Below are 15,672 nucleotides of genomic sequence, written 5' to 3' on the forward strand. Positions count from 1 at the left end.
ACCTGCCGTCTCGGCGTAAAGCGGCGGTTATTAAAATCGTCGGTCACAAGTATCTGATATCGAGCAGACCGGGTTGTCCCGTCATCGTTTCGTTCGCGACTTCTCTTCGCGACTCGTAGGCGAACCGCATCGCGCTCGTTTCTCACAAAAAAGACGAATATAGCGGGTAGTAAATTCAGGGCCTATATATTTTCAGCGACGCGACACGACGCAACCAATGTAGCCCATAAAGCAACTCCCATCGGATCGTCGATCGCACATTTCTGGGTTGGTCGACCGGTCGCGTTCGTCTCGTTCCACGCGCAATCGCTGTCGATCGCTGTCGATCGCTATCGCGGTAAATACACGGTCATCTCGAACGTCCAACCGACGTCGCGTCGCGCGTATTTACAAGCGCCGTACGCATTTTTCGGCTTTAATTGTAACCGCTTTCCCCGGAACCATAGCAGTCGAGTAATTTTCCCGTTCGGACGAGCGTCGGCATCGACGTAGTTGCAACGCTCGAGCAGCGCGCGCTCGCCACACGATTTAGAGAAATGATCGCCGTGACGATCGTCGCTCCGTTTAACGTTTTGCGTTTGTTGAAATTGATTGCCAGCGCCGGTGATTCCGGCATTGCCTCGCTAGGCAGCCTTTCCTTAATCGACTACCGCTGGGAATTAATTACACGCCAACCCCTTTCCCTGGCGTTGCTCCGCTCGATGGCGGGGTATCGCGTTCCCGGGAAAATTAATCGCCGCGAATTAATGGGCTACGACTATTCGATTTCAAAGTGGCGTCTGCTACCGAGGGGATGCGAATTGTTTGCTAATCCTTTCGACACGCAACGCGACGTGACGCGGCTGACGACACGAGTGAGATAGAAATTGTGATTTGCTTGCTTTAACACTGTAGCCGCGGGCGACGCGAACCGAAATCGGGTCTGCTTATTCCGTTCATTTCCGCGTGCCACGCTATTATCGCATTGCCGTTTTTTGTATCGCGTTAAAAGATGCTTCTTGCGCTAAACTTATACAAGATATAAATTCGCTGCATGATTTTCTACTGAAAAATATGAAAATTGCCCGCGGCTGCGGATTTAACGTTGGCTAAGCGTCGCGCGACTATTTTCTCCAGCTTTTTTTTCAGACTCTCGCGACAAAAAAGCACGAAGGTCGGCGCGGAAGCGTACGTGCCGTGACTGCATCTCGTGTCGCGGTCACTTCTCGGAAAACGCGCGATCGTCCTAGAAACCTTTTTTCCCGCCAACGACGACGATCGACTCTGTTGATAATCGGTCGGCTAAGGCCACGGGAAAAATGAGAAAAAGCGGGGGGAAGAAGTGGCAAAATCGCGTTCGTTCTCCACTCTCTAGCTTCGTACGATCCCGCTATCTCGCGTCATTTACGTAGGCAGTCGACTCCGCTGTAACGACGACTATCGTCGCGAAACTCTGCCGCCATGCGAAGAAAAACAAAGAATTCTGGGAAAAGCGTCTCTCGACTCGGCGAAACGAACCTTAATAGCATCCACTTGGTTAGCGAGCGTGCTACGCGATCATTGCTGTCTTCGTTGCGGAATTTCGACGATTTTCTAAAATTACCGAGAAAATTGCGAAAAACGTTGTATGTGGTGTGTCGGATTGCAGAGTACAAGACCGGGTCGACTGTGTATGTATTTTTATATGTATTTTTTCAACGTTCCTTCGTGTATTCCCTCGTATACGTGGACCACGACTTGGGGAAATGCAACCTAGCAAACTGTACGAAAGATATTGAAAAAGCGAGTCGGACAGTCGTCTCAAGAACCTCGAAATTTAGTCTGCTGTGCAGGTTTTCGGTAGATGCATATATATCGTAGGAAAAAGCAAGGAAGAGGAACGATAACCGCCATGGGCGAGCTCCTCCCTGCCTTTAGCGAGGTTGCTCCAAAGCGCCAAAAAAATCTAGCGACGACATGCTGACTCGGTATATGCGTTGAGTTGGTCACAGGTGAAGCACAGGTTAGACCCGACGAAAGATCGAACGCGTAAAACTTTGGCTCGTACGCGATCGCGAGAAAAAATAAAAGGGACGAAGCGCGGAGGATCGATCGAACTCGGAGCGTGTCGGTGGCGATGAACTTTCCGAGAAGAGATGGTGGACGCGACGCGACGCGAGTAACACGGTCGTGAAACACGCAGCGGGCAAAAATGCTTGGTGGAAATGTCGTACGTGTACACCGGTAGAAGCGGCTCGCTTTTTCCCCTAATCGGTTCCGCGAACAGAAAAGTGGAAGATTACTCGGCTCGAAATCGATTCGAGTCCCTACGTAATCGCCGTATCCTGTCCGTCGTTCCGCGACCGCTCTGCAATTTGCGAGGGAGAGAGAACCTCTTTCGTGGCGCACCATGAAAAATGACTGTCGCGTATTTCCACCGTGACAAGCAACTGTGTGTTCCTTGCCGCACGATCACACGTCCGGCCGTCGAAACGCGGTGCGACCAAGCATCCCGTCGAATTTCGATCGGTATGGTCGATCGCCGCTGGTGATGAGCTCGAGTACGTCGCGAGCAGATTTCAACATTCGACCGATGCCTTCATCGGTATTTCGAAAAGAAGGAGCAGTATTTTCAAGTAGATTCGAATTAAAACGCGACAGATTCGGACCCTGTACGAGTACTTTAAATCACTTTTCCTGGTTATCATTGAAATCCGTTATCGTAATTTGCTATAAAATATTATCAATCAAATATTACGTGCATATAGTTGTAAGTGCGAGTAATAAAATAAAATTGATATACAACGCTCGTGAGTCGATTAGTAGTCGATAAGGTTTTAATATCGAAAGTAAATAAATTTTTCAGGCTTACAAATACATTGGTCGCGATCTCAATTTACGCGGCCAGTCGCTTCGGTGCTATACGAGATAAGGATAAAAGCACATTACGTTTTGTTGATCGTCAATGTGTGTACATAATTTCATTTTGTACCGACAGACTTTATTTACGCGATTTTCATTCGCGTGAAACGAGTTCACGTGCAACGGATAGTCCGCGTAAATCGAGGTACCGGTGTACTCATTTTGAGGTACCGAAATAGCTTGCGAAGATCGAATAGTTCGCAAATACGTATACTAACCATTATATGAACAATATTCGAGTCTGGCGAAAAGGATCTTTGGTATTGAATTTGAATCGAATTTATAAATACACCTACATATAGAACTTAGTCCCATCGCTAATCACCGTGCAGAGAAGAATTAATAGGAAGAGAGATAACGAGATTTCTGTTTCGAGTAAAAATATTGAGATAAACCTCGGCAGTTGATATCTCGGCGAATCGAGTTAAACGGCGAAATCTCAGTGACCCGATAGAAATGGAGAAACGCGCGAGAAGCCATCGACTTCTTCTTCAAACAAACACACCGTGAAATGTTTTCGTTGGAGCTCGAGCCGAATAACATCGGGACGCTAAATTACCCGTGTTTGATTATTATAGCGTAGGAGAGAAAAGCGGACTCTGGGCGGAGACTGTCGAGATTGTTTCATCGAGCATGATCGAAACCGGTAATTGAAAAAGAAGCGTGAAAAGCTTCGGGATAAATAGAATCTGCCAGATTTCAATGGATCGTCTTTCTGAAACTCGCCGCGCGAAACTCGATTAAAGTTGGCGGGAACAGCTCGTTTATCGACTCTTTCTCAATTCCCGTTCCCGTTTCCGCTCCCGTTCGCATTCTCGTTCCGTTCCCGTTCCCGTTTCCGTTCCCGTTCCCGCTCCCTTTCCTGTTCCCATTCCCGTTCTCGTTCTCGTTCTCGTTCCCGTTCCCGTTCCCGTTCTCGTTCTCGTTCTCGTTCTCGTTCTCGTTCCCGTTCCGTTCCGTTCCAGTTCCCGTTCCCGTTCCCGTTCCCGCTCTCTTTCCTGTTCCCATTCCCGTTCTCGTTCTCGTTCCCGTTCCGTTCTAGTTCCAATTCCAGTTCCCGTTCCCGTTCCCGTTCCCGTTCCCGTTCCCGTTCCCGTTCTCGTTCTCGTTCTCGTTCTCGTTCTCGTTCTCGTTCTCGTTCTCGTTCTCGTTCTCGTTCTCGTTCTCGTTCTCGTTCTCGTTCTCGTTCTCGTTCTCGTTCTCGTTCTCGTTCTCGTTCTCGTTCTCGTTCTCGTTCTCGTTCTCGTTCTCGTTCTCGTTCTCGTTCTCGTTCTCGTTCTCGTTCTCGTTCTCGTTCTCGTTCTCGTTCTCGTTCTCGTTCTCGTTCTCGTTCTCGTTCTCGTTCTCGTTCTCGTTCTCGTTCTCGTTCTCGTTCTCGTTCTCGTTCTCGTTCTCGTTCTCGTTCTCGTTCTCGTTCTCGTTCTCGTTCTCGTTCTCGTTCTCGTTCTCGTTCTCGTTCTCGTTCTCGTGCTCGTTCTCGTTCTTGTTCTTGTTCTCGTTCTCGTTCTCTGTTCCGCGCGATCATTATTTGCCGTTTAAAACGAGGTGGGAAGCGCAGGTTTTCACGTAGTTACCGCAAAGTATTCGAGAAAGTACGATCACCGGCCATGTCGCCGGAAGCGGGACGTTCGCCGAAATTATTCCACGAAATAAGGAGCACCGCTGTAATTTGTCGCGACGTTCGCGTGCTTCTCGCGTCGTTGCAAGGGCTTTATTAAATTTTTCTAACCGGCTCGTGCGAATCGTCGTCGTCGTCGAAGCACTCCGTTCGGCGCTTCATCGAGACGCGGTAATGTCGTTCATTCGCCAAGTATTGTAATATCTCATCCATAAGTCAGTGGACAATTGTTTACTTTCGGACAAAACGACTTGACTGAATCTTGTTGTTTATCCGTAAAGTATTTAATCCTGCAACTATTGTAATATACGCGCAAGTTTATACTATGAAATTTCATATCTCTATTATGACATAAAGTTAGCAATTTACGTCAAGCGCTCAAATTGCATAATGTCAAAAGTATGTACATTCTGTAGCAGCAATACTGCACAAAATATCTAACAATTTATGGACGAAAGACTATTACTAGTAATCTCACTGGAAGAGTGTATTATTAGAACGTGATATTATCAGAAATTGCACAGTCGGGATTAGATTTGGTCTAAAACTGGCGCACTCGAAAGGTTGATGAAAATTGTACAACCGAAAACGACGTATCAATCGACCGAATATTTGGCGATCAATTTGACAAAAGCAAAGAGATATGCACATAGCCCGTGATGAAACGCGTGCTGTAAAGACGTCGCGTGGCAGGAACGTCGCTGAGAGAACAACGCGTTTCTCGTTGTTCGTAATTTGCCACGCGTAATATGCGAGTGTCTTTGCCGAACGCAAATAACGGGTTCTCGGAGGAAAGGTAGAGAAGAGTCAAGAACAAACAAACTTGGCGTTCTCGAAGAACGGGCAGTGGGCTGGTTTTCTCGCTTTTCCGCGAACACACGAGATAGGAAGACGAGATAGGTACGCGCCTATCGTCGCATCGCCGAAACCTCTGTAACGGACGTTCGCGTAAAAAAGAATACTGATTAACAAGAAACTACTTTATTTACATACGCATCGCTATTAAACTTCTCTTTCCACCGTCAGCAAATCGGTAGCGATGCGTATAGAAGATTGGGATTTGTCGACCGATGTACTTTCAACTTTGCTAATCCTCGGATCACCAAATTCTTATAACGCATTTTTGTATGCGTTATTTATGCATTTTTGTATGTATGAGTATGTGTCCGTTATCTGGCCGCCAAATCAGTTAAAATTCAATAAAAAAGAAAATAGTTCATTGACAGCGTGCAATATAATTTTCTTAGGTTCGCAGCATATAGATTGGAGCAGAGCATGTTTGTTGCTGATCGTGCCTACAGCACAAGCATGATGTTGCTGAAATTGCGATCTCTCGAGCCAAGGAGACTCGCGGTGAATCCGTTTTTCATTTAAAAAATTGCTAATACCGTTATTCATTGCCCCCAATCCTACACTTTCGCACGAACCTTTCCTCCGCTTTGCTATCTATCATCATCGGTTAATTCTAGCACCGTGAATCGTATACGGAATACCGCGAACTCATACTACACTTGTTTCCATCTTTTTAGTACTAGCATCTGTGCCTTCAGAAATTCGGTTCGAAGAATTTTGTAACGCGCGCGACTCGTCCCTCGTACGTGTGTGCTTGCGTTCTACAGATGTAAACATTCTGCGCTTACACTTACGTACGCTAGTGGAAAGTTATCTCCGTTTATTAACACGTTGATCGCAAAAAGGATTGCGATTGCGAATGGTGCGAGTAGCGATGAGAATGAATTTATTCGTTCGAAGCGTAGATACGATCAAACCTCAACAACAGAGCTAAGATCTTCGAGTTGCAGTTTCGACTTTTCGAAAATTCAACGTGCAAAGACTTTGTACGGAACACGTTACATTTACCTTTTCAGAAAGTGTTCGTATCGAGTGTCTCTTCGTAGAATTCACTTTGGCCAACGTACGTAAATGCAAAAGTTAAAGACGCGAGAGACGATGGCAATTATGCATTGGACTGATGAGAAACGATTAGCTTCCTCGGATATACACGTGGCCCGAGGGCGAAGAAAAAGAAAAAGAAAGGAGAAGCATGCGTTGTTAGTAAAAAAAGGTCGGCAGTACTTACATAGACAAGCAGCTAGAAAAAATGTTAAGAAATCGAGAAAGAATATTAATATTACAAAATCGTACGTCTATAATTATAGTTGATATGTAACTGATATGTATCACGAATAAATATTCGTATTCATATTACAACATGTTGCCAACATTTTCTAAAGTATCGTATAATTTAACAAAAAACCCAGATCTGGCTGACGCGGTGTTCGACATGTTAATAAAGATGATATGTATATAAACGTTACAACACACAAAGTATAATGGAAATACATTCGAGAATAATATCGAAGCAACATCGATTCACGTGACAAATTTTGCAGCGTGATTCGTTCGTCGTCACCTGATCGGCCAGTTATCCACTACGATCGGCTCTAATTTATAGCTAACTATACCGATCAGCCGATCCAGTGAACACGGTTATTCGTTTACTTGCTTCTCGTGTTAGAGCAGAGTACCGCATGGGTCTCCGTAACGATGAGTTCGCGTTTCCAGCGAGTACGAGCGAGGCCTCGCACGATGACCCAGAAGATCGATCGAGCGTGAATTTCGCGAAATTAACGAGAAATGAATACGTCGAACGGACTGTGCTTGAGCCGAGCATGCATAGTTTATATTTAAGCGGGGAAAAGGTGTGAAGGGGAGGAGAAAATAAGAGAAAAAGTACGAAGCGATTACGCGTGGTTCGCGTCGCGTATTCGAATTTTTCGCGAAGGTAATAAGGTTGTCGCGCTGATTGTTGCAGGTACAAGGACAACAGGGCTTATCCTTGGCCAGGTGGAGAGAGCCATTTCATCCTGTATCCAGAGAGCGCGAACCAGACGATTTACGCGCAGAAGGTGAGAAGCTCCGACGCGGGACGGTATTCTTGTCAGGCGAGGAACGACACGACCATCCTCGAAGGAGATATCACGCTCGCCGTCCTCGGTTAGTATTTTCTCCGTGGTTTTATACGTGGTACACGTATATTCACGGTTACGATCGGAAATGTCGCGACGCGTACACGTTTCCGCATTTTGTCGTCTGACACACCACGGTACTCGTCCGCGGAGAACGTTTAGCGAATGTTGTTCAAACGAGCTGAACGAACAACTTTCTACATTGTATTATACGTTATCGCACATTAATTGATAAATCGGCGCACGCGTCGTTCGCGCGAATAGACGAGTCCCGATTCCATTTGTTTCAGCTTCTGCAAAACCTGTTTATAACGTTTTCTTTCCACGATAACTCGAGAACCAAGGGTCGGTCGAAAGCGGATATGAGATAAGAGACAGAGACAGAGAAAGAAAAAGAGCTCGTGGAATCGAAAGTATCGTCGAGAGTGTATTATAGAAATCCGCAGAAGAAATTGAAATTTCACGATGCGGAACAAGCGGAGCTGCGAAGCAAACGCACTCGATGCCTCGTTTTCATCGACAGCGACTCGAGGCATTCTCGATATCATTCACCTCGATAATTCCAATATCGTCGCGGTATTATCGCGCGACAATTACACCATTTCCTGTTTATTTCGCGGAGCGATGGCCGCGCTCCGAGTTGAGCACAAGAGTCGCTGCCAGAAAACTTGCATCGTAGCAGGTATATACACCGCGTCGGATCGATACGGTCGGTGAAAATTGGCTTCGGCCTTGGTTATTTACGTTGTTCGACCGATCGCCTTTTCGTTCTCTTTCGCGGGCCACGATTCCCAGGATGATTTACGTTCGGCGGGAGAAGGCCGGCGCAGCGCGGCGCAGACCGATTGCTCGCGCTCACAGAAAACACAAAGTCGATATCTATGCGTCACACGCTTCGCGTAGATGGTAGTTCCAAGAGCCGCAAATCGATTCTTTTTCTCGGAAATTAAACCGCGTTCGGTGTGCAAGAGGCCAGGAGAGGAACGGCGCGTGGGCGAGAATTTCTCGTCGAGAAAGCATGCCGCGGCGCGCCGGTGCTCCGACAGATAACTCCGGGGCAGAAGCACGCGTCGCACATATCTGCGTGCTGTGGATTCGAGGAAGCTCGATTAGAACGAATTTCCTCGCGATCTCACGATGGCGTGCGTTCTCTTTCGACCAGTGCGTCATTTGATCCTTTGAATTTGTAGCGACGCGACGCAACCTTTTAAACGCGGCTATTCGCATCGAGCCATCGAAACCCGCTTGGCCAATACTTTGTTCTCCAGCAGTACTGCTGAGAGCGCTAAAAATACCTCGCAGTTACAAGTATGTACATATCAGCAAGTTCTATAGAACGCCTTCTCTCTCTAACGTGGCTATTTCAATAGAAGTAGCAAGTGCATGTTACCTTAACACTTTGCCACGCCAAAATCACATGTTTCGCTCAGCACGTCACGGAAATATTTTTATTATTCAAAGTATATAATGGTAAAATAATAATAAATTGATAATGTAAGACAACATTCTTCCCCAATGGACCGTTTATCTTATTGGTGGTTACCAGGTGACCACCGTGACGCCTAGGTAACAGTTGATAGCGACATATTATAACAAGGCTTCGTTTATTTCGACAAACCATTCGCATTCGTTATTTCGTCATAAACAAAACGTCCAGAATATATTGAAATGTGTAGAAGATGTTAGTAAATAGTATTTGCTCATACAATATATAATAGTAAGGTGGAGAGACAAGCGTGACATTTTTATGATTTCAACGAAACATTCGGTTGAAATGGTAGAGATACAAAAAAAATAATGTTTGTGGTAAACCAATGGTAGTGGTAGATTACAACAGCGGAAAATGTGCTGTAGATTTATCAGATTAAATGGTAGCATATTCTACACCACATTGAAGAACCCTCATCTAGTATATAGAATTAGCTTTAGAGTTATTGTTAAATATATCAATTTCAAACGCGACGATACTCTATAACCAAGCAACAAAAACAAAAATCAATGTATCAGATTTTAGAGTGGCACTCGCAATGCACCTTATACAGTACACCATTCACCAGAACCGTCAAATATACTTATTCGACAAAGATTGCGACACGAAATGGAGAAGAAAGAAGGGCAAGCGTACCTGGCACGAAAATTTTGCAGAGAATGCTATAAAAAAAATGTTAAACAGTTAGGATCAAAAATTGCTAAGAATCGGACCAAAAAGGTGCCCATCTATTGTCCAGATTATATTGATGAGCCACATTTATGTTTAAAGTGTTTTAACGCAGTGCACCGTTAGATGCAAGATTTGTTATCATTTTTTTATCGATGTTCTAATAAAAATATATATTTGTTCAAATTTCTTCTATTTATCGGTTATATTCAAAATATCCTAACAGTCAATTTTCATTCAATTTTTGTGATACAATTGAAACGCTCCGGTCACCAATGACCACTGTGGTGTCACAGGAGAAACCGTGGCCGGTCATATATGACCAACGTGGCAGTCAAAGTATTAAGTCAAAATAGAATAACTTGCCGAGCCTGAACAATTTGTAAGCAACTTTGGACTATTTAGAAACCGTTTCGTTGCGTTTGTTCGCCACGCGGAATAGATACAAAATGGAAACGTCCGATAAAATTCTTAGTAAGTCGCGTCGCGTGTTCGTCGAAGGGAATATCGATGTTAAGCGATAGCGAAATGAAAGTGGCGTAATTAAACGATCGCGTGTCCCAATTCTTTGTCGAATTTCATCGGGAAGAATTGCAGTTGAATTTGCCAGCGGCCGGGGATATAACGCTATAATCCTATCTACGTTTTCCGCAGCAACCCTCGTTTCATTCTGCTCGATGTCCGCGTGCCCGCTTATTCAGCGCTCTCGATCTCTTCGATTTTCATTAGAGATATCTGTCTCTGTCCCCGTGCGACAACCTTGTTTCCCTGCAATTTCTATCGCATCGGCTTCCGGTACAAAGTTCATTCGATGGCAGGGCATTATTCTTGGTCGCGTTGCAGTGAGCGAAACCAGCTTTTCCGGTTAAATCGTCGCTTGGACGGTAGACGTGCGGCGTTCGTTCGTGGAAAATGGAAGGCCGAATCGGTGAAACGAAGCGGAATGCAGACAAGAAAGGACAGCCGCCGAACCGAGTCCTTACTCGCCCTTGCACCATCTCCCTTTGGTTACGTTCGCGATGGTTCGGCAGTCGCGTTCCGCCAGATTACAAACCATCTTCGAGATAGAACGCGACAAACATATCGCTCGACCGCGCAAATCCCGAAAACCAGTCTCTCAGGAGTACCGAGGTTACCGAATGACGGCATTTTCCATTTTATTCGGACGTGTTACCTGCATAAACGTCACAGTTCTATACGATCGAGGTGATTAGGTCATTAGGTGGTATTGACAAAATCCGCAATCACTTAGTTGCCAAGCCAACATATCTACTTGTAATCAAATCGAATACCCAAGGTTCGCTATTGCATAAGGATCGAGTACTACTCGTAAGTAAGATGCAATGGCTCGTTCATTGCACATGCCAGTTCCATATTCCATCTTCGCAAGCTATTTGCTACTCGGAAAGTTCGAGTGGAAATAGCAATCGATTGGCGAGAACGAGAAATGTATTATCTTTTCTTAGAATTCTTAGAAAATAGCGGAGAGGCTGAGCCCGCAGGGAGTACGGACGTTTAGCGGCGATGCGTAACGACGGTATCGTCGTGGGTTGCGCGACGTTGCAGACTCGAAAGCGGCCAAGTGGAAATTAATTTTCGAGCGAGTAACCCGTTGAAACTCGGCCCGTATAAATATGCATACGCGTTTAGCGTCGGCGGCGAGTCGGCTGACGGAGAGACGCCGAGGGAGAGAATTACGAGCCAATACCTCAGAGCTAAGTGCACGGAATGGTTGTGCACCGCGTACATTAACTAAACGCGTATGATCTCGCAACAAGAGAGAGCAGGTTGCTCCGATGATGCTGCCAGTGATGCAATTAGCCGATACAGCCTGCGCTATCTCTCCTGGCTATTTCCGAACGTCGACCGCCGTTCTACGCTCTCCCACGTCTCTCGTCTTACCTCTCCCGCCGAAGAAAATCCAACCAACACGTAAAGAAGGCAAACGAGAGTTTATCCCGGGAGAGGACTGCGAGAATACGCGCGTCCATTTACTCTGTCGGGATGTCCTGAGCTCGAGCGAACGCGCTAAAGCGGTCGACGAAAGAACGACCCGGGAACGTACGACGACTCTCTTTTCTCTCGGTGTACACTCTCGTCGCAAATCTCCGAAGGTCTCGTCCGTATTTACAGCGACGTAGCCCACGGGCAAGCCGACGAGGAAGCGTGATACCTTATCGGGCACTCGTGTGCATCCCGGAATGCATATGCATAGCCACGAACCGCGGATTATCCTCGCACCTGTGCTGCTTTTGTACGCTAAACGTGTCCGGGAGGTCGCGCGCCACCGGAAACTTGCACTCTACTCCCTTCCGTTCAAGCTTCGCCCAGCTAGTGCGAGTAGCGGCTCGCTGGAAAAGAAACTTTTCTAAAGAATCGAGGTCAGTCGAGCGACCGAGCGGATCGATTCTGTGGTATCAAACTATGCGCCGAACGTAGTGCACGTGTTTGCATGCGTGTCGAGTACGTGAACAAGCGTGCTGGTCAAAGGCACTAATGTTTCAAAAGGGATTGCGCGATTGCTAATGACGATGAAATGGGAACCGATGAAAAGGGGAAAAAGCGAGCCACGGCGTTAAGAGTTCGATCTATCGGAGTAGTTTCATAGCGTTTCAACAAAGTTCGTACATAGTCGTATGTGTAGTAAGACGGGAATATCAAGCTGCTACGCTTTGGTCGAGGAACCGAGGTGGTTTGGTTGGGGGAACCGAGGCGCCTGATCGACTAGTCCGGTTATGGCAAAGGCCACCGAGCATACGTCTGGCCGGCCTAGCGCGAGGAGCTTGATCAATTAAGCGACGTAAGGACGAAAGACTGCGGGATGACGTCGACTTGGCGCGGTCGCGCGGTTGCTCGTTTCTCGATGGTATCGCCCCGCCTTTGAGACGAAAGCGCGTGGAAGAACCGGTTCCGCCGATGGTTCGGCAATCGTGGCGATGCGGAAGTCTCCCGCGGAAAATGTTGCCAGGACGCGAAGTTTTCGCCACCTTTTTTCCGTCGACGTTACCAGCCCCGTTTCCAAGAGAAAGATTCACTCGTCCGGAAATGCGAACGCTGAACTTTCGTGGAAATCTATAATCTGGAAGCGAAAGAAACGATTTTCTTCGAGATTAATGGAAATCTCGAGACGTCGTCCTCGCCGAAGTAGACGAATCGCGCGACACCGGAGAGAGGAGAAAAATGACCGCGCTACCAGAGGCTACTGTCTTCTTCTCCTCCCTCGATCGTTCCCCTGAGCGTACAAGTTGCTCGGCGATATCGATCGAGTTCGCCGACTTCCACGTCCCTCGATTTCTCCTCCAACTTATAACGAAACAAGTAACGAAGACGAAGGAGAAATGGAGTGCGAAGGAGAAGCAGAAGCAGAGGCAGAGGCAAAAGTTTGAATAAAACTACCCACGCGCGATTCCGAGAAGCTCTGTTAAAGCCATGAAAGGAATTGCGCGTCCTTTCTTCGTCACGGTAACCGGAATTCTCGGAACTCTTTCTTCAACCTATCGCTGTTCGTGGCCTAGCCTTGGTATCGCGAGTCACCGGCCACCGTTCTTCGTTTCTACCTACGTCCAGGGCTACATCCTGCTTCGCGAGGATCGAGTATAATAGACAGAATAAAAAAAACAAGCCAAAGGAACGCGGATCCGATTGGTTATTTCTGATAGATCTAACCATACCGCGAAACCATTACTCGGCAACTATAGCCAAGGCGATGGGTCGGAAAAAACGATCGATCGACGATTATTGATCCACGCGGAGTAACGCCGACGCTCGACGGACGTCGGCGGATCGTGCTTCGAGCTCAAGTAACGATAGAACCGATCGACGAACGGACGTGACAATAAAATGTCGTCTTCCGAAAGATTTCCAACTCGAGACGCTCCTTCGCGCATTTCGCTGCTCATCTCTGAGAAAAATAAAAGAGTCTCGAGGATGTTAAGCGATACGAGGAAACGGCAAATGCGAATGTCAAGAGGAAGAAGAGCGCGAGAAGCGGCTTTTCTCGCACGGCTAAAAAGTCTCTTCGCTGTCGATCGCGGATTTCTTCGGCTTTTTCGGTCAACGCTTTCGCGGCCGGCGATTCTTCCGTCTTTTACGATCGGTCACGTAAACGCGTACGACCACACACGCGTTTCGATAAGTCGACCGTTTTCTTCTACTTCATCTTCTTTTCGTTCTTTCACGAGAACTTTCTCCGCGAGAATAAAACGCTTTCCAGAATCCCAAAGTGGAATCACCTAGATAGTCGCGTTTTGTTTCTCGGTTCCATGCAAGCGTATCCTTGATCGGTAAATTCTGTAGCAGCGGTATTCAGAGTGTTTGAACGTGAACACGTCTTGACGAATGGCTGGGGAGAACGAAACGATGAAAGCGTCCTTAACCGTTTAAGTCGCAGGGGTCTTTGAAAAAACAGAGTGGAAAAATCCCGAACAGCGCGATAGCGCTTGTCTTAATCAATTGCGAAGAGCGGCGCAATAGTGCTCGTCATATTTGTTATTTTTATGAAATACATCTATACTATTATATATGCGTACTATTAGTTTATAAATATTTCAAGTTTTGTTCAATAAAAATTGCTGAGAAGATAACAATGAAGTACAAAATACCGTCAATCGTTCGTAGCGTTCAAATGTACTGGGTCTTTCCGACATAAAATTTAAACAGCGCGATCGCTCTGCATGGGACTGAAACGGTTAAGACGATGCTGTTGGCGAACATTCGTGAAACGATTCCGAAAGCGTACAGCGGTGGAACGCGTATCCGACGATGAATCGCAGCCCATCCTGACCAACCGCAAACCTTAGATATAGATAGGCGTAGGCATATGCACGTCGTGGCACGTGAGCCACACGTGCATCGAGACACGTTCTCTCGTATCGGCTGTGGCCGTGCTTCGTGTCAAGGAACAGGCTGGTATTTCTTTCTGAAGCTGTTCAAGTATGAGGCCGATGGTATTGTTGCCGGTTATCGTCGAGCGTTGTCTCGCGTACAATCGCAAACGCAACCGGGAATACACGTCGAGCTGTCATTCTTTCCTCGCTGAGATGTCGCGCAATGTGCGTTAAATTTGGACGTCGGGTCGCGTCGCTGGAATTACCGCGAGAGAAGACCGGCCGATCGATCGGTTGTTTCCAGGCTGCGTTGCACAGATCGTGATGCAAGATCTGTAGATGACGCGCATTCGTCAGTGGATAGGTCACGTTGTTTAACGCAGTTCCATCGGAGAACCTATGTACGCATAAGGTGTATGCATCGCGATACGTGACGCGTCTCAACACAAGCTCATACGCACGTGTTCGAATTTGTCCTCCCATCCAACCGTATATCCTGAATATTACGCGTGCACGTGGCCACGTAATACGCGACGAGAGTTCTTGCGCGATCCGACGTCTCCTCGACGCGCGTCTCGACCAACGACTCGGCGGCTGCACTGCTCAAAAGCACCGGTGACTATTCGAGAAATTTCTCCTACCTACCTACGTCATGGGATGAAATAGTAGCCTGAAATATAGAATCTTACGTTCGGAAAACTTGTGTTCGAAAGAACCAGGTCCTCGTATATTATATCGACAGATATGTTTATCGTCCAACGGTTCTTACTAACATTAACATCCATGCATCTGGAAGGCGTCAGGCGTTTCGCATTTTCACCTCGACCTCGTTCCTCTCGCTTTAGACACGTTGACGTCGTCACCGAGATTATTTAACCCTTTGGACTCGAGAGGCTATTTTCCGTCACCACAACGTTCCGTGTGGCAACTCGAGAGGAGAATGAGAGGCGACAATCCCTGTTTATGCTAAATTTCGACCTCTCCAATTGACGAGAGTGCAATATTGGCTCGTAAATAGATTCCTCAGCTCTTTATATCGTTTGTTATGGAGTGTGAAGTGTTACACTTTCAAATGGAGATGAAATATTTATGTCCAAATTCTTCCGAAACTATAATTCTGCCAACGTCTGTGACGGTAGTTCAGATTCGGCGATCGTGGTACAAGTATTACAGTTTCAAAACAAAATGATTTGGAAATTTGTTTAATTAATGCATATATTC

At 46.7% G+C, this 15,672-nt stretch overlaps 1 protein-coding gene across 1 annotated transcript in view; it reads left to right on the plus strand.

Annotated features, from left to right (window-relative positions):
- Positions 1-15,672, plus strand: part of LOC100644734 (single Ig IL-1-related receptor) — a 126,255-nt gene that overhangs the window by 73,425 nt on the left and 37,158 nt on the right. The window contains exon 2 of the mRNA XM_003399345.4: positions 7,314-7,495. Within this exon, the coding sequence (XP_003399393.1) occupies positions 7,314-7,495 (182 nt within the window). The remainder of the gene's footprint in view (positions 1-7,313; positions 7,496-15,672) is intronic.

This window comes from Bombus terrestris, chromosome 11 (genome assembly GCF_910591885.1).
Source record: "Bombus terrestris chromosome 11, iyBomTerr1.2, whole genome shotgun sequence".
NCBI lineage: Eukaryota > Metazoa > Arthropoda > Insecta > Hymenoptera > Apidae > Bombus > Bombus terrestris.